A 26,500-nucleotide genomic window follows, 5' to 3' on the forward strand; every position below is an offset into this window, starting at 1 on the left:
TAAAATCTCTAGAATGTGGAGGAAGAATAGAGCGGACGTGTCTAGTGTAGAGCACCGTGACATTCATGGTCCTGATGACGAAAACGCAAAAGTTTCTAAATTTTCAACTATGTAATAAAATTTTATCATGTATTAAAATCTTTTTAAAAGGATCGATTGAAGACAATAAATGTTTTTTATGATGTTTTATACGTTTCGTGTAGCTCTTTGAAATATATTGGATACATCGAACTCTGTAGAAATATTTTTTATTCATTTAAAATACATTTCCAATTAGAGTAATATTAAAACTATAAATACAAAGCTGTTTAGCATTACCTTTTCTTTCTTTCTTTTTTTCTTTTTGTTTCTTAGGGCCACACCCACGGCATATGGAGGTTCCCAGGCAAGGGGTTGAATTGGAGCTGTAGCCGCTGGCCTACACCACAGCCACAGCAACGCATCTGTGCCGCATCTGAGCCTCATCTGTGACCTACACCACGGTTCACAGCAACACCAGATCCTCAACCCACTGAGCGAGGCCAGGGATTGAACCTGCATCCTCATGGATGCTAGTCAGATTCGTTTCCACTGAGCCACAATGGGAACTCCTAGCATTACCTTTTCTTAAAGTTTTTCATTGTTAACTAAGTAAAAGTCTTCCCAGGGTTTCAGGAGACTTTGGTTCACATCTCATTGGTCAGAACTATGGCACATGGTTATTTCTAGGTATAAAGAGGCTCAGAGAGCAAGCATCCGCCTTGGGTCTGGGCACATTACTGCTTTAAATAAGACCGTGGTTCTGTCAGTGTAAAATGAGGTTAAATAATAGCACTCAGGATTTAATCAGGAGGTGGAAACTGCTAGTAATTTAAATGGAGAAAATTTGTAAATAATTGTTAACTGGGTTAAAGATGATTCACTACTGAACAAGTTAAGAGAATTCTGATTGTAGCAAAGATAGCAGTTGCCGAAAGTGATGAGGAAGAAAGGCACTTAGCAACCTAGAGGAAGATCCTGCAGGCTGGGAATCAGACCTTTGAGGAGAGGACACTGCCTCTCCAGGAACTCGTTGCCTGCTGTGCTTTGGTGCTGAGCCAACTCAGTGGAGGGTACCTGCTGTGGAACTGTGAGAGCCACCACTGCTGCCCATGCCTCTCATCTCTGGGCCCTAACAGGCATACCTATGCGCCGCTATCAGGAAATCAAACAAGATGAGTCCCTTCTAGCTCCTCACGCCCAGTGCACTGTTTCCCGTACCTTCTGTTATGAGAGCCTACCCACACGCCTGCTGACAAAGGACAAATGTAGTTTGAAGAGTTTAGCTTCAGGATTACAAAATGCGGAAAAGAGGGTGGATTTGGATGGAGCTAAGAAGTAATTAAAAATGAACACAAGTAGGTTACTAACACACCTGCCATCATAGTTGCGCTCTAAAGCAGTAAGGTAGACTCACATTGGGAAAAAAAAAACTAATATCAAGGGTTTTTTTTTTTTTTTGAGTAATCCATGGTATTTGAAATGGCTACTTTACAATAATAGATGAGACTAGATGTATTTAATTGGAAACAATATTTATACATGCTAATATGTACTTTTTGTATTATCAATTAATACGAGGTCCATAGTTGGGGGAATTGACAAAGTTATAATTGTTTAATGCCTCTGTTTTAATTTTTGTTTTAGGATCCTTATCTTGATAAGTTTTTCGCTCTGGTGAATGCTTTGGATGAACATATGTTCCCAGTCCGTATTGGAGACATGAGAATCATGGAAAATAACTTAGAAAATGAATTGAAGAGCAGTATTTCAGCATTGAATTCATCTCAGTTGGAGCCAGTGGTTCGATTCCTTCATCTTCTGCTTGATAAACTGATACTTTTAGTTGTTAGACCTCCTGTCATTGCTGGCCAGATAGGTAATTTACCAATGTTTAGAGAATCATCAAATTTATATTTGATACTTCTAACTTTTACAGAAATAGAATTATGATTCCTATTTGCTATCTATAAGGACAGTGTTTGATTTTGGGGGAGATTGTTATTTTCTTGTTTCTAATGCTGGGAAATGTTAACTTTCTTTTGTTTGTTTCTGTAAAATGTGCCAAATAGACTTCTATTCAAATTATTCAGTCACCAAATATTTACTGAGCACTTAATGTGTATGTACACTGCTAGGCACTGTCCAAGGCATGGGTCCTGATTTTAATAGACTGGTTAAGAAAAAAGCAGCAGATGAATCATACTGTATTTTACATGATTTATAATGTACATTTTCACTTACCTGCTATCCTCTATTTAATTTAGCTATTATTCATCATTAACTCAAAATCTCTATCTTCTTTTTCTTGTGAGTTGCTCTGGAAGGAGAGATATTCTTGTTTTCTACCTTTTTTCCCAGCTTTATTCCTCTACTTTTGCTAACAGCTTCCACCCAAATTCTGAAAAGTAGTTGAGCTTCTAAGAAATTTCAGCTAACTAGTTAGAGAAATTTTGTATTAAGAAGCGGTGGCACAAAGGAGATGAGTAGTCACATCCTTGAAATTTTTTTTAGGGAGACTTGTAAGTAGAGGTAATTCTTGGGTTGAGCATATAAAGATGATTAGTAGTCTGACAGGTAAATAACTAACCCAGGGAGATGAAACAGCGTGTGCATAGTGTGCAGATAGACAAACTAACCTGGACATTTCAGCAGAGTTGTAAGTAATTAGTTAAAAATTGGAGGGTTAGTGATTAGATATATTAGTGGTAGGAGAGATGAAATAGGTCCTTCCTTGGCACATTAGGGAATTGGGCTATTATTCTGTAAAGCGTCAATAGCTTTTGAAGGGTCTGGTTTTAATTCGGAATGTATTGTGACCCAGTTTGGCTTTCGATTGTGTATGGAGGTGGATTGAAAGTGGAAAAATCTAGAGGCAGGGAAACACATTGGGAATCTTGTAGAATTTCATACAAAAAATTTTAAGTCCTGGTAAAAGACAGTGATGGTAGGGTAGAGAAGAGAGAGTGGTTTAGGAGATGCTCTGAAGAGAGGCTGTAGAGAGTAATGTTACAGAAGTCATAGGCATTTAAAAAAAGTTAGCATTGTTCATTTTTGTAAATTGTATAAAATAACAATAGTAACAAACATTTCCACAGCACTTACTATGTACCAGGAACTGTACCATGTGCTTTATTTATATTAATGTATGAACTCTTTACAACTCTGTGTATAGGTGTGAACTTCCTGATTTCATGAGTAAAATGATAAACATAATTAATTCTTAAAATTTTGCCCAAGGATTCAAACTCAAAGCAGTGGATTCTGGAGTCTCACTCTTATCCACTGTACTGAAGAAGTGTCCGCTGGTGAAATGAACAAGAATAGTTTTGGTCAAATAGTCAAAGTAGGGAGTTCCCCTATGGCACAGTGGGTTAAGTATCTGGCATTGTTGCTGCCGGCATGGCCAAAAAAAAAAAAAAGTGGAAGTGGAAGCCAGATTACGGAGAATTAAGTATAATAAATATTGGATGATGAATACAAAAAAGCAAGTAATACTCTTTTGAAAAATTTAATTAGAAGAGGAATCAAGTTTCATTAGGGCATAAGAATGGAGAGATTTGAGCTTGTTTATATGATTTGAGAATTTACATAGGGGTGCAAGAGGGTTTAATTAATGAGGCAACCCTGTACGACAAAAATGAAGGTGGATAGGTCATTGTTATGTGTCAACACTGCTGCATGTCACTAGTATATATCATTGAGCACTGCTTCCTTTGGAAAGGAAGTAAAAATTGTTTCAGACTCTGATAAGTTTATAGTAAGGACATAAGGACTTTATAAATTTCTACTGGGAGATAAAAAGCAAGATTCACTGAGAAGGGAGTAAAGGGGACATAGTTTTGAGAAGGATTCCAGTGACTTGGAATAGCTGCTGTGAGGAAAAGGAATCAACCAGGAATACATGTAGGATTGCTAAACTCTGCCTAGGTTTATCTGTCTCTAGTCTCTCTTCTAGTTCAGTATATATAGATTAATCTTCTCAAATGACCACTCTATCTGATTATTCCACTTTTAGGAAAACTTTATTGGCCTCATCTGTTCATAATTCCTGTTGATTAAATAAATCATAAAATGTGATGATCTATTGCTCAAAATGGCTATTTGGATTATCCATTTATTCATTGTGCTACCATAAGTTTGCAAAATTCTTGTTTTACACTGACTTGAATGACTGGGTGGCTGTTACTTACCCTGGCATTTAAATGTGCTGTAGTCTTAAGTCATTGTGGTTTTCTAGCCTTTTATCCTTCAAATCCGTTTACAGAATTGCCCATTTCAATAAAGGTGGTTATCCTTATTCCCTTTTGTTATTATCTTAATTTTTTGTTTTTCTTTTTAGGGCTGCACTGGTGGCATATGGAGGTTCCCAGGCTAGGGGTCGAATTGGAGCTACAGCTGCTGGCCTACCCCACAGCCACAGCAACGCTGGATCTGAGCTGCGTTTGTGACCTGCGTCACAGCTCACGGCAATGCCGGATCCTTAACCTGCTGAGTGAGGCCAGGGATCGAACCCACAACCTTGTGGTTCCTAGTCGGATTCATTTCTGCTGCACCTCAACGGAACTCCTTAAGGTCATATTTTTAATAATCCACTTTTATTGGTAATTTTTATTTTTTAAACAAAAGTAACATGTGCTCAATGTATGGTATTTAGGTTCTCAAAGTCATCTTTAAAATAAGTTACTTCTCAAGGTTATATACAAAAGACTTCTTTTTTCTTATGTGCTTTTGTTGTTTTACAGAATAGTGGACACCTGTTCAATGATGTTTTGATTTTTCACTAAGCAAATCGCATAATTTTTTTTTTTTTGGTCTTTTTGCTATTTCTTGGGCCGCTCCCGCGGCATATGGAGGTTCCCAGGCTAGGGGTCGAATCGGAGCTGTAGCCACTGGCCTACACGAGAGCCACAGCAACGTGGGATCCGAGCCGCGTCTGCAACCTACACCACAGCTCATGGCAACGCCGGATCATTAACCCACTGAGCAAGGGCAGGGACCGAACCCGCAACCTCATGGTTCCTAGTCGGATTCGTTAACCACTGCGCCACGACGGGAACTCCCAAATCGCATAATTTTTATGTTAAATTAGTAAAATGAGTTTTTTTCTCATTTTGTTGAGAAAAGTGTTTTTGATTCCACTAATACATCATAAGTTGATATTATAAAATCAGTATCAGATTTCATCTTTATGCACTACTGTGTACAGTCACTGTACCTAATGCATATAGTGATGACAAAGCCTTTTTGGAATTTACAGTCTAAAAAAGTTAATGCAAAAATATTTTCCTCTTTCTTAAAAGTTAATCTAGGTCAAGCATCATTCGAAGCCATGGCATCAATTATAAATCGGCTTCACAAAAACTTGGAAGGCAATCATGACCAGCACGGCAGAAACAACCTTCTTGCATCATACATCTACTATGTTTTTCGCCTACCAAATACTTATCCTAATTCACCATCACCAGGTATTTTGTTCTTTTTACTATGAAACTATTTCGCATAGATTTGTGTTCAGAGGAGGGTTGAAATAATCTTGTAGTCCATAATGTGATGCATTTATTCAACAGCAAACATTTATTGAATGCCTCTAAGTGTCATGGACTCTAGGTACTGGAGTTAAAAGGATAAATAGGTTACTTTTTTTTTTTTCCCCTTTCCTTTTTTGTGGCTGCCCTGCGGGCATATTGAGTTCCTGAGCCAGGGGTCAGAACCAAGCCTCAGTTGTGACCTACATTGCAGCAACACTGGTTCCTTAACCTACTGTGCTGGCCGGGGATTCAACCTGTGTCCCAGCACTCCAGAGACACTGCCGATCCTGTTGTGCCACAGTGGGAACTCTAAATAGATTACATTTTAAAATATTATTTATACAGCTTCCTTTAATTTGAAGTAGAGAGATCTTGGTTGAATTAGTTTATGGAAATGACCTCTGAAAATAACTTCTATCTCTGAAAGCATTTATCATTCCCTGTTAATATAAGTGGACTGTTACGTTCGTCATTTGGAGTGCTGTTGGACATTAAAGGAGAAATGTGATGGCTCAGTAGTTGCCTGATAATACCTACAATAATATAAAAAATTGTTGGAGATCCCAGTGGGGCATAGTGGGTTAAGAATCTGACTGCAGTGACTCAGGTAGTTGCAGAGATGGGGGTCCTTGGTGGGTGAAAGGATCCAGCATTGCTGCATTTATTTTTCCATGGAACTTCTATCTTAATCCATGGGAGAATACATGGAGAGGCATTAAATATAGTCCATAATCACTTATACACTCAGAACCTCAAGTACTATGATTTTAGATTCATTGCGGATCCATTTTAGATCCATAATTTTGGATCCATTGCAGATCTATCGCTGCAGCTTGGATTCAATCCCTGGCTCAGGGATTTCCATATGTCACAGGTGTGTCCATTAAAAAAAAAAAAAAAAGATTATACTTTAGAAAAGTTCTCATCTCTTTATGGTCAAACAAATAATATAGTCTTTCTGAACATTAGAGCCCATAGTAGTTACTTGGTTTTTTATATGACAAAATAATTAGTGGTGGAGGTAGGGGATATCTTAGTTTGAATAACTCTTTAGTTGTTCAGTTAGTTATTACTAGTTATGTTGTGCATACCTTTCAATCTGTTAACATCTTTGTCAGTATGAATCATCCTTCATCACTGGTGATAATGCTAAGTGTCCTGTTTCAGCTGTTGGCAATGTTAACATTAATGATGGTGACAAATAATTATGACTTTCATTATGAAAACTAGGCATAATAGTAATCTAAGTAGTAGTCTAAGTTTTATTTCTTAATTGCCAAAAGAACTAATTCACTCTTACAGCCATGTTCATAATTTCCTTCTTGATTTCTAAAATTGTAGTACCTGAGGTTCTGAGTGTATAAGTGATCATGGACTATATTTACTGCCTCTTCATTTACTCTTCCATTTGGTATACTATTAGAATTTCATAGATTTGCAAAATGTCTTTTTTACATGCTGACCTGAAAGGCTGTAAGTTAATTAGTTGACAGGTATGTGTCATTTGCCTGTATGACACCCAGAAAAGATTTCTCTAAGTAAGAAAAATGGAGATAAAGTTGCTGGTTATTTTATGTTCGTAGATCATGGTTGAATGATGATGTTAGGCTTGATTTCAGACAAAAAAGGGTTCTTTGCTTTTCCACATAACCTGGGCTCTTAGGAGAATTATCTTTTGTTTACATTTATGTATGTATATTATAAAGATGCCATTTTGTTAAAACTAGCAGTGTTGAAGATAGAGATATAAGCTGTGATTCCATTTAAGAGATACGACAGTAAATTAGCTCTCCCTCTTAGTGGCTTTCAAGGAGCAGAGCAGGAGGGTGGGAAAAAAGGAAAAGACATTAGCTAGAGCGTTTGGGGTCGTAGATACCCTCATATAAATGTGAAGGTAATGTTTGTATGTTTCTTATTACTTTCATTTTTTTTATTGTGTATGTAATATATAATCATAGAAACATTGAGGAGATAATGATTTTATTTATAATTCATATGGTTTTGTCAGCTGCTGTAAAATAAATTATCTTTGTATAGCTATCATTAGGTCTTGAGTGTTTTTCTTACAGTATATTCATTTAGAAATGAAAGCAATTTATGAACTTTGTGGAAGAGTCTAAAGTGGAAGAGATTTTTTTCAGGCCCTTTCCTGATTAATTTTCTTTGTTCAATTATGTGCTATTTTATATACAACTCTAGGTCCTGGGGGTTTGGGAGGATCAGTGCATTATGCCACAATGGCTAGATCTGCTGTGAGACCTGCAAGCCTTAATTTAAATCGTTCTCGAAGCCTTAGCAATAGTAATCCAGATATATCTGGGACTCCCACGTCACCAGATGATGAAGTACGGTCAATCATCGGCAGTAAGGTAAACTGAAGATGTGTGTCTGTAAATTTGACTTTCAGCTTATGACAGATTGGACAAATGAGACCTGTCCAATTATTTTTCTTTATTCTTAATTTTTAAATGTATTTGAGGGAGTTCTCTCTTGGTTAAGGACTCGGCATTGTCACTGCTGTGGCTCTGGTTCAATCCCTGGCCCAGGAACTCATGTGATGAGTGCAGCCAAAAAAAAAAAAAAAAAGGGTACTCGGGGTTAGGGGTTAGTAATAAGAAAGAAATTGTACATTTCTATCCTATCAGTGAACACTTAGGTGTTTCATGTTTGTGTTAAATGTGCTTGCTATTACAAACTGGTTTGTGCACTCTGCTCAAAAAATTTTGCTAAATTCAGAAATTTGTCTTGGAGGGCCAGACACATAGAACTTAACTTTTGTCCATGTGAAAAATGGTTAGATTGATTTTTCTATGGGATTAAAAGATATCTTTATTAACCCCCCCCAAACACACTTAAGGAACAAATAGTTATTACCTTTCCAAGTACAAACATAACTCAGAATTTGAAAATCAAACTAGATTAAGAAGACATGATACATATATACAATGGGATACTAGTCAGCCATAAGAAAGAACAAAATAATGCCATTTGCAGCTACATGGATGCAAGCAGACATTCTCATACTAAATGAAGTAAGTCAGAAAGAGAAAGACAAATACCATCTGACATCACATATATGGAATCTAAAATATGGCACAGATGAACCTATCTACGAAACAGACTTACAGACATAGAGAAGAGACGTGTGGTTGCTGCAGAGGAGGAAGTGGGATGGACAGGGAGTTTGGAGTTGGTGGATGCAAATTATTACATTTAGAATGGATAAGCAGTAAGGTCTATTGTACAGCACAGGAAACTATATCCAATCTCTTGGGATAGAACATAATGGAAGATAGTATGAGAAAAAGAATGTGTATATATATATGTGTGTGTGTGTGTGGCTTATATATGTGTGTGTGGCTTATATATATGTGTGTGTGTATATATATATATGGCTGAGTGACTATGCTGTATAGCAGAAATTGACACAACACTGTAAATCAACCATACTCTTAATAAAATTTTTAAAAAATTAAAAAAAAAGAAAGTCGAACTGGAAAATAGAACAGTAAGACTTAAGGACAAGAAATCACATCATGTTTGGTTTTGACCTAACCATTTTAAATATATTTTTTGCTTTGTAAAGGATTGTTATGAAATCATGGCTGACTTTTCTTTGGCATTTTAGTGTGTTAATTAGAATATGAGGAAAAATTAGTAAATCTGTTCTGGAGTCTGTGTTTAACTTTAGCCTTAACTATAACGGAACTTTTTTAAACGATCTGAGTTTGAATATGTGAAATAATTTGCATAGTGATCAAACACATCAGAACTACTTAAATCTACTAATACAGTTACAGAAATTCTACATTCAGAAACATTTAATAAACTTTGGGCATTGTTCACTTTTAATTTCTCACAAATCAAAATATATTTTAACGTCATTTCTCAAAAATCAAAAATATACTTTGTAGACTTATAATTTAATAAACATGAATTTCAGTATAACTTAAAGATCTGAATAGATGTTACCTTAATTAAACAAAGGTTACCCTAATTAAACAAAGGGTAACTCACAAACTTTCTGTGAACTCTCTGAGAGAATGATGTGCAGGTATATTTACATGAGATACTGCAGAGTAACCGAGTAATATAAGACTTGCAGAGAAGGCTCTTCTCCCCCAACATGTCTAAGAAAACGTTTTTTATCTTTGTCTTTGTTCTTGATATTTTCTTTTTGTAATAGAGGTAATACTCCGCATAATTTAACACTGTAAATACACTTCTTCAGTAGAATGAATCTGGTTTGTGAGTTAAAAGAAATTTTCCCATTAAGTAGATACATTTTCTTCAAGGTTCTACTTTTGAAACGTCTTTTAATTTCTGTAAGCTTTGCATTATGCTTCATTTGGCATAATTCTAGAGTTTCCTGTGACAGATGATATATTTGATAGTTTTTAACATTAAGATTTAGATCAAAGGTCTACATATATTGGAATGATTATTTGCCTTTTTTGTAGTGGTTCATAAAATGGGACCTAATAATGACATAAACTTGCTTCTGATATTATATGTATAAACTTCTGAGAAAGCCATCATAAGATGAGAATTTCTTATGACACAGCCTTGTCCTAATCAGATTTTATTTAAGTGGTTTTTATGTGGGTTTTTTTGATCACATAATTTTTGATAGCTACCTTCATTTCGGGCTATCATTTAGTCATAATCCCTAGTAATAATGGTATGTAATTTTTATCTCATTGCAAAATTGTAAGGAATCTGAAGTTTATTTATAGCTACTCTTCATTTATTCTGATTTTATTGGCTTGGAAGTTCTAGAAACTCTTCTTTAATGATTTTTGTTTTTCAACCTGTTTCAGCCATGGTGATACCCGTAGTGTTGTCATGACGAACCCTCATAATCTCAATGTCGTGCATCTTGTTTTCTAACCATTAGCTCATATTTTTCTGTCTAGGACCCCAGCTTCAACAATTTCTTTACACCCCTGCAACCTCCAGTCACTTGATCCTATGACCTTTTTACTATATACCTCACGCCCTTAATGTTCTTCCAGTTTGGTCAGCTTGAATTCCATGATCAGTCATTATAATTATTCCTATTATAAACCAACATCACTTCCATTATCTCTCTCTTGCTTTATTGTACTTGTTAAGACAAACCTCTAACCATAGTTGAACCCAGCTCACTGCCTGTGTCATGTCAGCTCCTATGCCACTAAACATGTTTTGAGAAATGCCATGATGACTGATCGCATTTGAAATTAAAGGCCATGAACCTCAGGAGAGCCCTTGATGCTCAGTCAATTATACTACATTTCTTTATTCCATTTACATTCCCATTTCCCCAGAAAAAGGTTTCTTGCATTCTTTTGTACCGCAGGCCTTCTAACAGTTCCCCACAAATCCTCCTCACTTTATCTCCTACTTCATTAAAAAATCAAAGCAACCTTGTGTCAACTTTCACCGTTGTACTCTTATCTACTACCACCTACTACTTAAAACTCTGCTGTAGACAGACTATCCATTACTCTAAATCCATTCCCTCTGTATGCAACCTCCCGTCCCCTTTCACCTACTCAAGATCCTCACTCCAGCAGTTCTCTCCTCTCTCCTACATCATCAGTTTCTCCCCATCTACTAAATCAACCCATTCACATACAGGCATGCTGTTCATTCTCCCTCTTAAAAGAATCTCCTTACTGGTTTTTCTGCTGCTTTGACCTTTCTCTGCTACCTTTTGTAGGTAGAATTCCTTAAAGAGTTTTCTATACTTGCTGTCTCCAATTCTTTTACTCCCATTCTTTAAATCCCGTTAGCCTATTTCAAACATGTTCTTTGATCTTCTGCCTAAACTGCCCTTCTCAATATCCCCATTGCTCTCCATGTTCCTAAATCCAAGGATTAATTCTCAACGCTTGACTTCCTTTACTTTACAGCAGCTTTTACCACACTCAGATTCTTCTTCCTCCTTGATTTATTATGTGTACAGGGCTTCTGGCCCCTGTACTCTTGATTTTCTTCTTCCTTTCCTGATTATACATTTTCAAGTCTCTTTTGTAGATTCCTTATTGTATCATTTCTTAATTTGGAAGTGCCCCAGGCCTCTGTTCTTATTTTCTCTGTCTTGTGTTCTTTTCTCTCTGAAGTTACTTATTTGGTGATCTTCTGGAGTCCTGTTGTTGTAAATAACACTTTAAGCTGACATCTCACAAAATTATATTTTAAGTACAAACCTCTCTGGAATTGTAAACTCAGCTGCCTTTTCCAAAGCCTTTTGTTTAGATTTGCGTATATGTAAAGGCAGAGCTTCTTCTCACCACCTCTTATGCTATCATTTGGCCTGAACTACTATCATCTTTTCCTGAATTAATATAACAGCCTTAAAGACGGTTTCCCTGCTTCCAGCAGGGAACATAGCAACATAGCAGCCAGAATGCTGCTTTAAAAGCTTAAATCACAAGCAAACAAAACTTAAGTTGGATTATGCCATTTTTCTGAGTGGGATCCTATGACTAAGCTCTTCACCTTCTTTAAATCGTTACACATAGGACTACCTTTTCCATGAGGTCTACCCTGACTATCTTATTTAAATGTATAAGTGTGTCTTTCTCCTCAGTCTTGTCCTGAGGACTTTTCATCCCCTTATTCTGTTTCTTCCACTCATAACATTTACTACCTTTTAGAGTAGTTTATAAATTAGTTACATATTGTTATTACTTTTTTTAGTTTTCCCATTCATTAGGGTACAAGTTATATAGGGCAGGGATATTTGTTTAACTGATGTATCAAAGCACCTATGATGTTTAGCATATGGAAGATGCTTAAAATATATTTATCCAGTGAAAGAATGTTAGTAAGTACTGAGTATCTCTAGCAAGAGTAAACAACTAAAAAATTGAATTATGCTTTTGTTTGCCCTCTGGCTATCAGAATTAATTATATATTTAAAAATCTTAAGAGATTTGGTTTTATAAAAGTTTTGGTTAGACTGCACACCCTAATACAAAATGCACATCTCCTAAAATTCAAAAATACTGTCCATAGACTTTTTTTTTTTTTTTTTTTTACTCTGGTAGCTATAAAACCATTTTGTGAGACTTTTTTCATTGTTATTTTGCCCAAACTGATCTATTATTATCATAGCAGTGTTCTTTTAACATTCAGTTATGTAAATAAATGGTTATATCAGATTTGAATTTTAATGCTTTTAATCAAATGCCAATGCAATTTTACATTAATATGTAGTTTCTCCCTAATGTTTCATCTCCTAATTTTCATTTATTTTTCAAACACTGAGAGCTAGTTATGTGCATAGCTTACTAAATCCACTATGCTGAGGACTTGTGCAGATAAAGCCAAATCTTTGTAAAATCTTGACAGGTATTGATGGCAAGTCCTATACACTGTGGGCCTAGCTCAAGGAAGGAATCTATCTGTGTCTGAGGGACAGAATAATAATCTTACAGGGATGTGGAAGAAACAAACTTTCATGCACACATACACATGTTTGGTTAATCGATTCTGTTGGAGATACATAAACATAGTTATTACATTAGTAAATATTATTAGTGAATTTGCTTAACTAAGGACTGTTAGCTTTATGACATTTGAATAATGGAAATTATCGTCCTTACAAAATAATTGGCCACTGGCTTTCTTTTTTTAAAAGTTTACAATATTTGAGCTGCTGTACTTAGTGATTTAATTCCATTATTTATTTGATCCTTACAATGTGAAGGAGACGCTTGTTATTCCTATTTTGTAGCCAAGAAACCAAAGAAGAGATTGGATAACTCATCTTGGATTTTATAATTATTAAGCAGTAGATTTGAACTTTTAACTGGATTTGAACTTTTAACTCTCACCTTGCACCATTCAATGTCATAAATGAGGACTTAGTAATTATTGTATCATTTGAATGTCTCTGTATTTTTGGAAAAATAAAGAAGAATGGGAAATATTTGTCTCCCCCCCCTTCCCTCCTTACCTTCCTTCTCCCCACTCTTTTCCATCCCATAATATTGATGCATGGGCCTCTTCCCAGAGATTCTTATTTAATTGTTTAGAGGTAGGGCCCTACCTCTAAACGTTTGTGGTGGTTGTTGTCTTTAACCTTCCCAGGTGATACTAATGTCTATATATGGAGTTGATGACCATCGTTACTGCTCTGTCTTTTCTTTCACCCGTCCTTCTATGGTGCTTTCTGGTTTGGGTTCATGCTCAAGCCCTGATATTTTTAGCTTGTCTTGGGTTGTCTTCGATAGTCCTCTCAAAATCCATTATAACTAGCTCAGTTCTATAGCAGATTCTCAAGCCCTAGTCCAGATTGCTGAATCAGGATTTCTGTGGGTAGGGCCCAGAATCTGAATTTTATAATTGAGGTGATTCTCATGACCTGTCAGGTTTAAGAAATTGAGGTGAAGACTCAGTTCCCTTCCCTGGGATCATAATAACCTCTTTCAGAGAAGGTGGACATAATTTATTTCTGCACATACACATTAATAGTGTATCAGATTAACTTTAATGATAGTGATGGTGAAGATATAATTCCTATAGAGAACCCCAGCATAATGTTTTTCCTTATAATTTTTATGTAAAATAGAGGCCCATCTTGTTTAATTTCAACAAGCACAATCCCAAATCAATCATTTGTAGGAAGGAGCAAATGTTGGAATTTTTTTTCTTAATTTTTTACTGACTTTCTCCTGCTGATCCCTAAAACCAAGTGAAAGAGGAAGCAAATTCAAATGGTATCTGCTTATCACTACACAGAAGTTTTCAGTTGATGACAGATGGGATAAAATTAAAGTTTTTTAGAGAAGAATAGAATGTTTTTCTTCCACTTTTTTCTTTTAAACCTACATTAGATTTATAGGAAATTGTCTATTGCTAACTTGTACCATCTTTAAAGAGAGTTTGGGGGGATGGTGCTGTGGGAACTTTAGTTATTAATGCTTCAAGGTGATACCTTTATACAAAGAGAAATTACCTTTAAGTGCTATACTTTTCTTGGTGATTTTTTTTTAAAGTTATGTACTAAGATAATTTTGGTGAACTAATACTCTATAGGTGCCTAAAATTTTTGGTTGCTTTAACAGTACTAATTAAAAACATGTTTGCATTGGAAAGTCTAGTTTTCTTTAAGAATATAGCATGCCACATGTAATATTTCTTTCCTTTCCAACTGCTTTCTATTATATGCTTAGGGTTTAGATCGCTCCAATTCCTGGGTTAACACTGGTGGTCCAAAAGCTGCCCCATGGGGATCCAACCCCAGTCCAAGTACAGAATCAACACAGGTGGTGTTTATATTAGAGGTTTCTTTATTGGCTGCTGATGTTTCCCTTTAGAACATGACTTTTTAGTATATACTATGATTTCAGTGGCTTGCTTTTTAATCATTAAAAAGTGTGTATTTTTGTTTACTTAGCACATTTTCCAACTGCTATGCATGAATACACCAATTGCACCAGTAATACTCTGCTTTCCTGTTTCCTGTCTCCTCCTCCTTCCCTCCCTGTACACCCCATTGATGTTTCAGTGCCTGCTGCTTATGCAATTGATGACTTTGATAACAGTTCCTACTTTGGGAATAGCACATCTTCTGTAGAAATTTTGAAAAATTTTGTGTGGAAAAAAACCTGACAGTTTTCCATTTTCTTTTGGCTTAAAATATAGCTGTTGTATCATTTTCATTTAGCATTTACTGTCTTGTCATTTCCTTCATAATCACTGACTAGAAATATTGATAATCACCTGAAATGAAATGTGAACAGTATATCATCACCATACTCTAAAATTAAATACCAGAAGCAAAAAATCTGTTTTAATATGTACTGTGTTGCAAAGTATGAAATTTGTTCTAACTTATTTGTACTAGGTTTTGCTTACTTAAGTCCAATTGCCTGATAGCTAATACTGCATGATTTCTCAAGATATACTTCTCATCTGTGTATTGGCTTTGGAGGAAAATGCTCTCGTTCTTGAAAAAAATTTAATTGTGAATTTGTTAATATAAATGATTTATATTTAATATAGGATGTAGCAAAGTTGAGTTGTAGTTTTCGATGATAGTGAAAAATGAAAGCATTCTAAACTTGTACTTTTTAAATATAAAAGTCTTGATCTTTTTGGTCTGAGACCAGTGAGAAGTATATTTTTACTTCTTTACATTTTCTTACTGTATATATGTGCATGTGTATATAGGTCACACAGATAAAAAGTTTCATTCTTTGCAGCACTCTGAATTTATTCTAATCATTAAAATACTTAAACTTTTTAAAGACTAAAACTATATAGACGCCATTTTAATACTTCTAACGTATTGTCATTAAAGTGGGTTAAAATGGTGAAAATGAGGTCAGCAATAAAATAGATGGTTATTGAAACCACACTTAACTCTATTCAAAAAAATTGTACGTAATCCTTGAGCTGCAAAGTCACCCACAGCGAATTTTAATGTTATTTTGTCATTCATTCATCTTCACTCCATAGGCTATGGATCGAAGTTGTAATCGAATGTCTTCGCACACAGAGACGTCAAGTTTCTTACAAACATTAACGGGACGCCTACCAACTAAAAAGGTAGATTCATATGAAGACAAAACATGTAGGGGGAAAATAATTCCAGTAATTAAGTGGATATAAAATTACTTTACATAACTGGTATGAAATGTTACAATAATTGCAATGTGCTTAAAAATACATTTGAGCAAGCATTGCTTGTGTGATGCCTTTTTGGGTATACTTCTCCAGTGTAGGCTCTTTTACATTATTATAATGTTTATATCTTTGAGGTTGACTGTTTTTAGAGTTTAGTGAATTAAATTTGATCGTCAAACTTTAGTACCAAAAAAAAAAAATGTATCAACTCTTAATTCTGTTTCTGTAACGGCTTCTGTTTTGTGTTTTAAATCTCCAGGGAAAGGAAGATGAGTTAGAAAAATTATCACTCTTAGTAAGATATGTTGATTTGCTTCCCTTATGCACAGTTTTGTTAGTCCTTTTTCATATTAATATACACTATTTTGCAAATGCTTTGTATGCATATCCATTACAAGGCAAGAAATGTCTGCTATTTTAATAAAAAGACTTTAAATACTTGAAATCTTAAAAATTAATGGCTGATATCAAAGTTTAAATTTTTGAAGGTATTTCCTAAATTGTACCAGCAAAGTTCATGAATGTATTTGCATATGTTGAAATCTGTATGTAAGGCAGAAACAAGATTTTATTTGTAATTGTGAGTTTTTGGTCTAATTTCTGTTTGCAGGTACAATTTAGGAGGCTGTTTCCCACCTGTCCTTTTAAAATTACATTTTACTGCAAGATAACATGTAATTTTTTCAGCTGTTCAACATGCCACTGTCTTACATGTATAAATAGCCATTTCGTTAATGGATGTCCTCACTGCATCATTGAATGGTTCACATGCCTTATTTTGCTTATTCTCATTATATCTTCATTTGTAGTTGCATTATTATTTGGTTTGTGTTATCAGCAGACTTGACATTGATAATAACTTTGGATTTACTTCTGGATAGCTTTTTCATGAGGAGCTGGCTTTGCAGTGGGTTGTCTGCAGTGGCAGCGTTCGGGAATCAGCTTTGCAACAAGCCTGGTTCTTTTTTGAATTAATGGTGAGCCAACTAACACATTCTTTAATATTGTTTTCCTTATTGAACAGTTTTGCGTTAGCTCATTATTTTATTCTACATCTTTTTCTGTTGCCCATCTTACAGTTTTACATGTGCCTCCAAGACAAAATTACATATGCTTATCTCTAAATAAATATTGTGGATAATCAGCACAATTTAGCTGAGGTTGTAAAGCTGATTTTAACTATATTTTTAGGGCTGATTGCAGAAGCTAGCTATCTTTTTAAAGGAAACCTGTGAATTGTTCTTCTTGGTCTGAACATGCTAGGGTACATTGGCAGTACTGTTGATTTCACACCAAACATAAAAAGAGCTGTATAGATAACTACTGCTTTTATGGTTGGAAAACTCTTAGGGAAATGCCAGTTACAGCCAATAAAAAAAAACAACACTTTTTTTTTCTTAATTCAGTAAATTATGTTAAAAAGGAATAAGTAATTAGTATTTTGATAAATATCTATACAATGACATAAACACATATATACAATTGTTAAGTACATACAGTGTAGTAGCACAGACTTATGGGCTAGGGATTATTACGAAGGCTCAGAGAGGTTAAGCAACTTGTTTAAGTATACAAGCAGAGTTGTGATTCAGACTCTGGCACTGGGGACCTTCTTCTCCAGCCTCTAGAAAGCTGAAATCATTAAAACTTTTTCTTCCAAGAAAAGTGTAAAATAATAAATAAGAAACAGAGGAAAACAAAACAGCAACAACAGCAAGAAAGGCAAAGAGAGAAAAAGAAAGAAAAGAAACAATGAGAAGTTCCAGAGGATGTCATAGAGTCATTCTTAGCATTGACTTTTACTTACATTGAGGATAAGACGAATTTCTTCTGCAAATCAAAACTGCAATGAGGTAGCACCTCACACTGGTCAGAATGCCCATCATTGAAAAGTCTACAAATAATAAATGCTGGAGAAGGTGTGGAGAAAAGAGAATTCTCTTGTACTGAATGTAAATTGGTACAGCCACTATGGAAAACAGTATGGAGGTCCCTTAAAAAGTTAAAAATTGAGTTGCCATATGATCCAGTAATCCCACTGGGCATGTATCTGGAGAAAACTAGTTTGAAAAGATACAAACACCCCAATGTTCATTGCAGTATCCAAGACATGGAAGCAACCTAAATGTCTGTGGGCAGATGAATGGATTAAGAAGATGTGGTTTATATATGTACAGTGGAATATTACTCGGCCATAAAAAAGAATGAAATAGGGAGTTCCTGTATTGGCTCAGTGGAAACGAATCTGATAGTATCCATGAGGATGAGGGTTCAATCCCTGGCTTCGCTCAGTGGGTCAGGGATCTGGTGTTGCTGTGTGCTGTGATGTAGGTCACAGATGCGGCTTGAATCCCTCATTGCTGTGACTGTGGCATAGGCTGGCAGCTGTAGCTCTGATTCGACCCCTAGCCTGGGAACTTCCATATGCTACTGGTGTGGCCCTAAAAAGCAAAAATAAATATATAAATAAAAAGAATGAAATACTACCATTGGTGGCAACATGAATGGACCCAGAGATTATAATACTAAGTGAAGTAAGAAAGAGAAAGGGGAGTTCCCGTCGTGGCTTAGTGGTTAATGAATCCGACTAGGAACCATGAGGTTGCGGGTTCAGTCCCTGGCCTTGCTCAGTGGGTTAAGGATCCTGCGTTGCCATGAGCTGTGGTGTAGGTCGCAGATGCGGCTTGGATCCTGCGTTGCTGTGGCTCTGGTGTAGGCTGGTGGCTACAGCTCCGATTCGACCCCTAGCCTGGGAACCTCCATATGCCATGGGGGAACGGCCCTAGAAAAGGCAAAAAGACAAAAAAAAAGGAAGAGAAAGGCAAATAAGTATGTAAGTATGATATCACCTATATGTAGTATTTAAAATATGATGCAAATGAACTTATTTATAGAATAGACTCACAGACATAGAAAACAAACTTATGGTTACCAAAGGGGAAAGAGGGTTGGGGGGAGATAAATTAGGAGCTTGAGATTGGCAGATATAAACTACTATATAAAAATAAACAACAAGGTCCTACTGTATAGCACAGGGAACTATATTCAGTATCCTATAATAAACCATAATGACATAAATATAGAAAGGGATATAGATGTTATAACTGAATGACTTTGTTGTGTATACCAGAAACTAAATTCTAAAAAGACATTTCTTCTAGAGATTTACTAATCTATAAAATGGTTAAATAAATCAGGCACCAGGTATAAGTGATAAGCAGCTCATTTTTCCCCTAGAGAATAAACACCAAATATAATTCATGTGCTTTTAACATAAGATCAAAATTTTGACTTTTTAAAAAAATAGTGTTAACATGTATGTTCCGATTTCTTAAACATAATATAGTTGAATGGTGGAATGGTGCAGTTTAAGACTTGGTTCTGCTATTTACTAATAGTAAAACCTTGGCTCTAATTTCCCTGAATTCACAGTTCGTTATTACTGTCACCATATTGTTGTGGTAAGCATCTATATCTAAAAGCATTTTGTAAATTGAAATTAATTTTTACCTAACATTTTATTCTTAGCATGTAGTCATCAGCATTAAATGTACACCTACCATTTGTCACTAGATACTAAATGCTAAAGATACTACAGTGCCATCAAGGTTTCTAACCTTTCAAGGCTTACACTTAGGGGGACATGGAATGGCACAATTGTTGAGTCTTAGAAAGATTTAATTTGAAACAGTTTTTAAAGGATGTAATTTTTTTTCTGTTGACATACCCAGAATTTTTTCCCCATTGATAGCCAGGATAATTTCATGAAGGAAATACAGTGATTGAGTTGAATCGTGTTTGGTATTCCTCTAAAGGAATATTACAGAATAGTACGTGAACTTTTTCAAACTATTTTAGGGGCTAAAAGTATTTTAGCCACCTATTAAATCACATGGTATGTTGAAAAAAATAGCCCTAATGTTGAGTCGCTGTAACTTTTAATTATATCCTTAAGAAATTCCACTCAAGGCTTACTTCTTTTTTCAGGTAAAGAGCATGGTGCACCATTTATACTTTAATGATAAACTTGATGCACCAAGGAAAAGTCGTTTCCCAGAACGTTTCATGGATGATATTGCTGCTCTTGTCAGCACAATTGCAAGTGATATAGTTTCACGATTTCAGAAGGTAAAGATAACGTATTATTTTTTAAAACGAAGTCCATCTTTCAAGCAAACATTCAACTATCATCTTTTATTTGTTTTTCATTTTAAATCTCTTTCCCAGGACACAGAAATGGTTGAGAGACTCAACACAAGCCTTGCATTCTTTCTTAATGATCTGTTGTCTGTTATGGACAGAGGATTTGTCTTCAGCCTTATCAAGACCTGTTATAAACAGGTGATGTATAATTAGTACTACTTAGTGATCAAATAATTTAAATGCTGTGTTTGTTCTTTTCAGGGTAGGAGCTAAGATTTATATAGTGATTTTTTTATTAAAGTATTCATATTTTTATTAGTGAAAAATAAATTACATTTGTTTTCTCAGGACACAGAACTATGGCAGACTGCTGTCGGTATAGTTGCTTTTTCTTGGGTTACACTGGCCTACATGTGATTCTTTAATTCTCATTCAGAAGTATACCATCAGTTCAGTAGTCTGCATATAATGCCACCCCAAGATGCCATGTAAGAGCAGCATTTTTACTGAATGAGCAGCTAACCCAACTTAGTGTATCTTGAGTGATTTTTAAAGCAGTTTCATTTTGCTGTGTACTCCTCATGATGAACCCTGAATCATGGGCAAACGTTTATTCAAGTTCCAAGTAAAAGTATCCTGGTTCTTTTCTATGAGCATTTGGTTTTGCTTTAATTTTTTTAAATCGGCTGATCAATGATACCTGGCTTTTAGAATACATTAGTTATTGGTCCTGATTGATCATTTGGGTAGTGAGCTGTATAATCATCCTAAAATTACCTTTCAAAGGAGCTTAAAAATATGCAGATCTCTATAATCCCAGCATTATTGAGGAGTTGGAATCTTGGTGTTGGAGGCGAGGAGTGTAGGACACGGTGCTTATAAAGCACTTCCCTGTTGATCCACAGATTAGTTTGGGAGAACTACTGGTTGAAAATGCTATTTGGCGGTCTGATACTTAGAATTTTGAAGATCTGTTCTATTGGGTGCCATTATTGTATGTTTCTTTTAATAGAAAACTTAAAACTATGTGTGGGCACGGACCTATTTGCAAGCATTTGCAGTACTTATAATTTTTATGTTTTCCCCCAAAGTTCATATTTTATTGTGCCCTAAACCTATCCTGTCTTTATTCTTCAAACATTGGCCTCCTACATTTACCAAACATAGAGCTGGACTCTAGGGTTGCTAAAACTATTAAAATAAGTCAGTTGTATACATTTCCTCATGTAGCTAATAGGTAGTTGGGAAAGTAGACTGTCGTAAATATAGGTTAGCACAAGGTGCTGTAAAAAAGAATGTGCACCTTCTTTTATGAAGTTATTTTGGTGGTATATTTTTATTCATCAAGATTCTGAGAAGTGCAAATATTAATGCTATATTGGAAATAGAAGAATATGGCTTTAAAAAATGCATTTAATCAGTGGATTTATTCAGTAAGTCTTGTAGTTCTAAATTTTTTATTTTAGCACTAAGTCTGGAAAAACTGGTACTGTTATTTAAACCACAAAACCCAGAACTACCTACTGAGTTCTGTTCATTAATTCTACCCCCCCCCCCCACGAACACACCTGCAGCATATGGAAGTTGCTGGGCCAGGGGTTGAATCAGAGCTATAGCTGCCACCCTACTCCACAGCCACAGCAACGCCAGAACCTTAACCCACTGAGCAAGGCCAAGGATAGAACCCACATCTTCATAGAGACAACATTGGGTCCTTAACCTACTGAGGTACAATAAGAACTCCTGTTCTTTAATTCTTTAATCCGTCATTCTGGTGTTGGTCTTAGAGAAATGATGTGTTCAATTTGTGTTCTCTTATTTTTGCAATGCTTACAAGGTGTCTTCAAAGCTTTATTCATTACCGAATCCAAGTGTCCTGGTGTCCTTGAGACTGGATTTTCTGCGAATCATCTGTAGCCATGAGCACTATGTTACCTTAAACTTACCCTGCAGCCTGCTTACTCCACCTGCATCACCATCACCTTCTGTTTCTTCTGCAACATCTCAGGTATGCAAAATGTATGAAAAAAGTTTTCAAAGCCCACATTTGTGAAAAAGCATTCTAGATACTGGAAAAAGTGATAAGTAACACCATTGAATAATAGCTGTGTGATAGGCTCCATACTAAGTGCTTTATTATACTAATTATTTACTCCTAAAAGCAACTCTAGGAGGTAAGTTGTGTTATTCTCCCTCTTCTACAGATGAGAAAGCTGAAACACAGAGAGATCAGTAACTTAGCCAGGGTCACACAGTAAAAAGTGGCAGAGCTAGGTTTCAAAACACAGTATATGTTGGCTTTATTCTAGAGCCCAAGTTCTAATCACTGTGTTACATTCCTCTTACTGATTTATGCACTTGTGAGTGAATTCACCTACATAAATTCACTTCAGATGTTTTCACAAGTTGGGTTTTTTTTTTTTTTTGAGGTGGATACAGACTGAGTTTGGGGTGCAGGATATTTATTAGGGATCAGTACCTTGGAAAGGAAGGTGAATGAAGCATAATTTAGCAGAGAAACAAGTCAGACTGCAGTACAATCCTGGCAAAAGTCCTGCCTGCTTCTCTTGTATCCAGAGAACCCAGAGGAAGCTAGATGGATGTTAATGGGTTTTCATAGTGTGCCTAGTAGTTTCTCTAAAGATGACAAAGGGTTATGGTAGCAATCATTATGTGTCCTGTCATACAGATTGAAATGAAGGGATTTTATGGGTTTTGTATCAGAGAACAATCGTAATTGTCCCTCTAGTGAAACTTTTTTTTTTGGCGGGGGCGGGGTGGGGGGGGGCTATATAATTCCTGAGGCAAGCAAGCTACTTCCTTGAGTTCTTTTTTTTTTTTTGTCTTTTTGTCTTTTGTCTGTTGTTGTTGTTGTTGTTGTTGCTATTTCTTGGGCCGCTCCCATATGGAGATTCCCAGGCTAGGGGTTGAATTGGAGCTGTAGCCACCGGCCTACGCCAGAGCCACAGCAACGCGGGATCCGAGCAGCATCTGCAACCTACACCACAGCTCACGGCAACGCCGGATCATTAACCCACTGAGCAAGGGCAGGGACCGAACCCGCAACCTCATGGTTCCTAGTCGGATTCGTTAACCACTGCGCCACGACGGGAACTCCCCTTGAGTTCTTAATGTCTAAAGTCAGAGTAGATCTGAACTCTTTGTAAGTTTATTTTTGAGATAGTTAATTCCTGAATGCGATTCTCTAGACCTACATTAACCTCAGATGCTTGATAAAGAGGATTTCAAACTTTACTTAGAAAGATTGGAAAACATCAGAGAATATTCCCCACTTTTCATTTTCCTTTTGCAAAAATTCTTAAGGACCAGCCTATTCCTACATACTTTTACCTGACTAGCATACACTTCCTCCAGTAATGAATGAGGCTAGTCTTTTGCGCTCTTCCCCTATCCTCTGCCAAAGATGGGACAACACAGTCAAGGACAAATTAATCATAAGTGCATTTCCCTAAACCTTTAGTGAAACACATTTGTTTACACCTGACCCCATGCCAGACATCTCATTTCAGCCAAGAAATTAGTAGAATGTCTTTCATTATCTTGTTCCCTACTTTCACATCTAACTGCCTAATTTTCAGATTCTCATAGATGACATATTGTTTAGTGTGGGGGCAGGAATAGTTTTATATACTTATTAGTAAGATGATTCCTCCATAAATAAATCTGAAGTTTGCTCTTCTGAGAAGCCTCACATGGGTGGTCTTGAATAAGGATTAGAGGGTGATGAGGTTGAGTTCACTCTCGCCTTGAACTCTATCTTGGAGGATGCTATTTTGCAGTATTAAAAGAAACTTGTAAAAACTCAGTAAGTGGACCACAAAATTATAGGAATTTTCTCAATAGTATTTTCTCTGAAAAACAACTTTATTAGTATTTGAAATTTCTCTGGAAAACCAGTAGGCTTGACTGTGAATATTTCTTTTATACTTAGCAGTGAGTACATAATATATCATTTGGATTTAGTTCCTTTTTTCTCTTCAGAGTATGATATTAAAACATTAAGTGACCAAAAGTGTAAAGGAAAAAGCAGATAGAATAATTTTAATATGAGAAAAAGGAAATTGAAAATAATTAAAGATGTTATTTTATCATAGTTTACTGTACCCAAAGTAATAGGAGTTACCTTCTCCAGTGTTAACAATAGTAATATAAACTTAAAAAGTTTATCTCACTTTCAGATCGTGCTCACATCTCATTTGTTGTAACGCTCAGAGAGTATTGGTTGCATGGCTCTTATAGTTTGATTCTACCTAACTCCCAAACAGAGTTCTGGATTTTCCACCAATGTGCAAGACCAGAAGATTGCGAATATGTTTGAATTGTCTGTGCCTTTCCGCCAACAGCATTATTTGGCAGGACTTGTGTTAACAGAGCTGGCTCTCATTTTAGACCCTGATGCAGAAGGGTGAGTAGATCAGTTTTTGCCTTGTAAGCATCAGTTTTATTTTGTGCTATGGGACAGAAGTATCCCATTTAACTTCCTAGGAATCAAAAGAATACCATTCTTCTACTTCCTGTTCACTAAGTTCCATAGTCATATTATTTCTGTATTTTTTCAGTTTTAGGAAGGATAATTTTTGTCATTTATGAATTTGATGTTTGTTTTGAAATCCGTGTTGTATCATGGTTTAGATGGTAGCATTTTTTTTCCTTCTTAGTTTACATAAAATGTTTGTGCATATTAGCAGGTGAACTCTTAGATTTGATGATTTATAGCAGGCCTTAACTCAAAAGTTAAGGAAAGTAAACTAATCTGTTTAATTCCTTGTCAGGAAAGTTTATTATTTGCCGTCATACTATGTAGCATTTTACTTCAAAATTTGCCCTACAAACAAATATCCTTAGACTTTAAAAATTTCCAAAATTGTGTCCACTTTTTTTTTTTAAGCAGTTTTGAATGGCTTTTTTATTGTTTCTTTTTTTCATAATTTAACCAAATTTTATTTATTCATTATTTTTAATGATTTTTGTTTTTTCCATTATAGCTGGTTTACAGTGTTCTGTCAATTTTCAACTGTACAGCAACGTGACCCAGTCACACATACATATATACATTCTTTTTCTCACATTATCCTCCATCATGTTCCAACATAACTGACTGGATAGAGTTCCCAGTGCTACACAGCAGGATCTCATTACTTACCCATTCCAAAGGCAATAGTTTGCGTCTATTAAGCCCAGATTCCCAGTCCATCCCACTACCTCCTCCTCCCCCTTGGCAACTGCAAGTCTGTTCTCCAAGTTCATGAGTTTCTTTTCTATGGAAAAGGTTCATTTGTGCCGTGTATTAGATTCCAGGTATAAGTGATACCGTATGGCATTTATCTTTCTCTTTCTGACTTACTTCACTTACTATGGGAGTCTCCAGTTCCATCCATGTTGCTGCACATGGCATTATTTTGTTCGATTTTTATGGCTGAGTAGTATTCCATTGTGTATATATACCACATCTTCTTAATCCATTCATCTGTCAATGGACATTTAGATTGTTTCTATGTCTTGGCTGTTGTGATTAGTGCTGCAGTGAACATCCAGGAGCATGAGTCTTTTTCAAGGAAAGCTTTGTCCGAATATATGCCTAAGAGTGGGATTGCTGGCATATATGGTAGTTCTATATTTAGTTTTCTGAGGTACCTCCATACTGTTTTCCATAGTGGTTGTATCCAAAATTGTGTACACTTTTAAAGAATTTTTGGAAATTGATATAGTAAGAAGAGTATATTGTCTAATGATTGGGATTTATAGACATAGCTTTTCTATAAATACGTTGTGATGTAGCATCCCTATAGGGCCTTTCTGTCTTAACAGCTGTTGTCAAAAATACCTATGACTGTAATTTATTTGTGGAACATTGCTTCCCCTCCCCCAACTTTTCTCATAATAGGATTATTGGGAGTTTATAATGCAGTTTAACCTCAAGTCAGAGCTCCAGAGAACAACAGGAGATACTTTTGAGCAGGTTTTATAAGAATCCTATGAGGTATTTGTTGACTGAATGGAAGAGGAGGTTGGTAAAGGTCTTAGCAAGAGGGATATCGTTAATGCTTTTGTGAAAGGTGAGATCTTCTGCAAATGAAAGGCGTGAGTTTTTTAAATAACAGCAGCTTCTCAGAATGTTAGGAGTATAGTTTTAAGAAGCAGCTTTTCACACAGCGCTCTGCAGA

At 35.8% G+C, this 26,500-nt stretch overlaps 1 protein-coding gene across 4 annotated transcripts in view; it reads left to right on the forward strand.

Annotated features, from left to right (window-relative positions):
• DOCK7 (dedicator of cytokinesis 7) overlaps positions 1–26,500 on the forward strand; it is a 225,551-nt gene that overhangs the window by 129,002 nt on the left and 70,049 nt on the right. For 2 of the 4 annotated variants that reach the window (XM_047788826.1, XM_047788827.1), the window contains exons 20-29: positions 1,666–1,897; positions 5,322–5,486; positions 7,749–7,918; positions 14,717–14,809; positions 16,005–16,094; positions 17,054–17,149; positions 20,160–20,300; positions 20,400–20,513; positions 22,153–22,323; positions 24,602–24,741. In XM_047788826.1, the coding sequence (XP_047644782.1) occupies positions 1,666–1,897; positions 5,322–5,486; positions 7,749–7,918; positions 14,717–14,809; positions 16,005–16,094; positions 17,054–17,149; positions 20,160–20,300; positions 20,400–20,513; positions 22,153–22,323; positions 24,602–24,741 (1,412 nt within the window). The remainder of the gene's footprint in view (positions 1–1,665; positions 1,898–5,321; positions 5,487–7,748; positions 7,919–14,716; positions 14,810–16,004; positions 16,095–17,053; positions 17,150–20,159; positions 20,301–20,399; positions 20,514–22,152; positions 22,324–24,601; positions 24,742–26,500) is intronic. The other 2 variants (XM_047788828.1, XM_047788829.1) reach the window with 1 other exon arrangement.

Source organism: Phacochoerus africanus, chromosome 8, assembly GCF_016906955.1.
Source record: "Phacochoerus africanus isolate WHEZ1 chromosome 8, ROS_Pafr_v1, whole genome shotgun sequence".
Taxonomy (NCBI): Eukaryota; Metazoa; Chordata; class Mammalia; order Artiodactyla; family Suidae; genus Phacochoerus; species Phacochoerus africanus.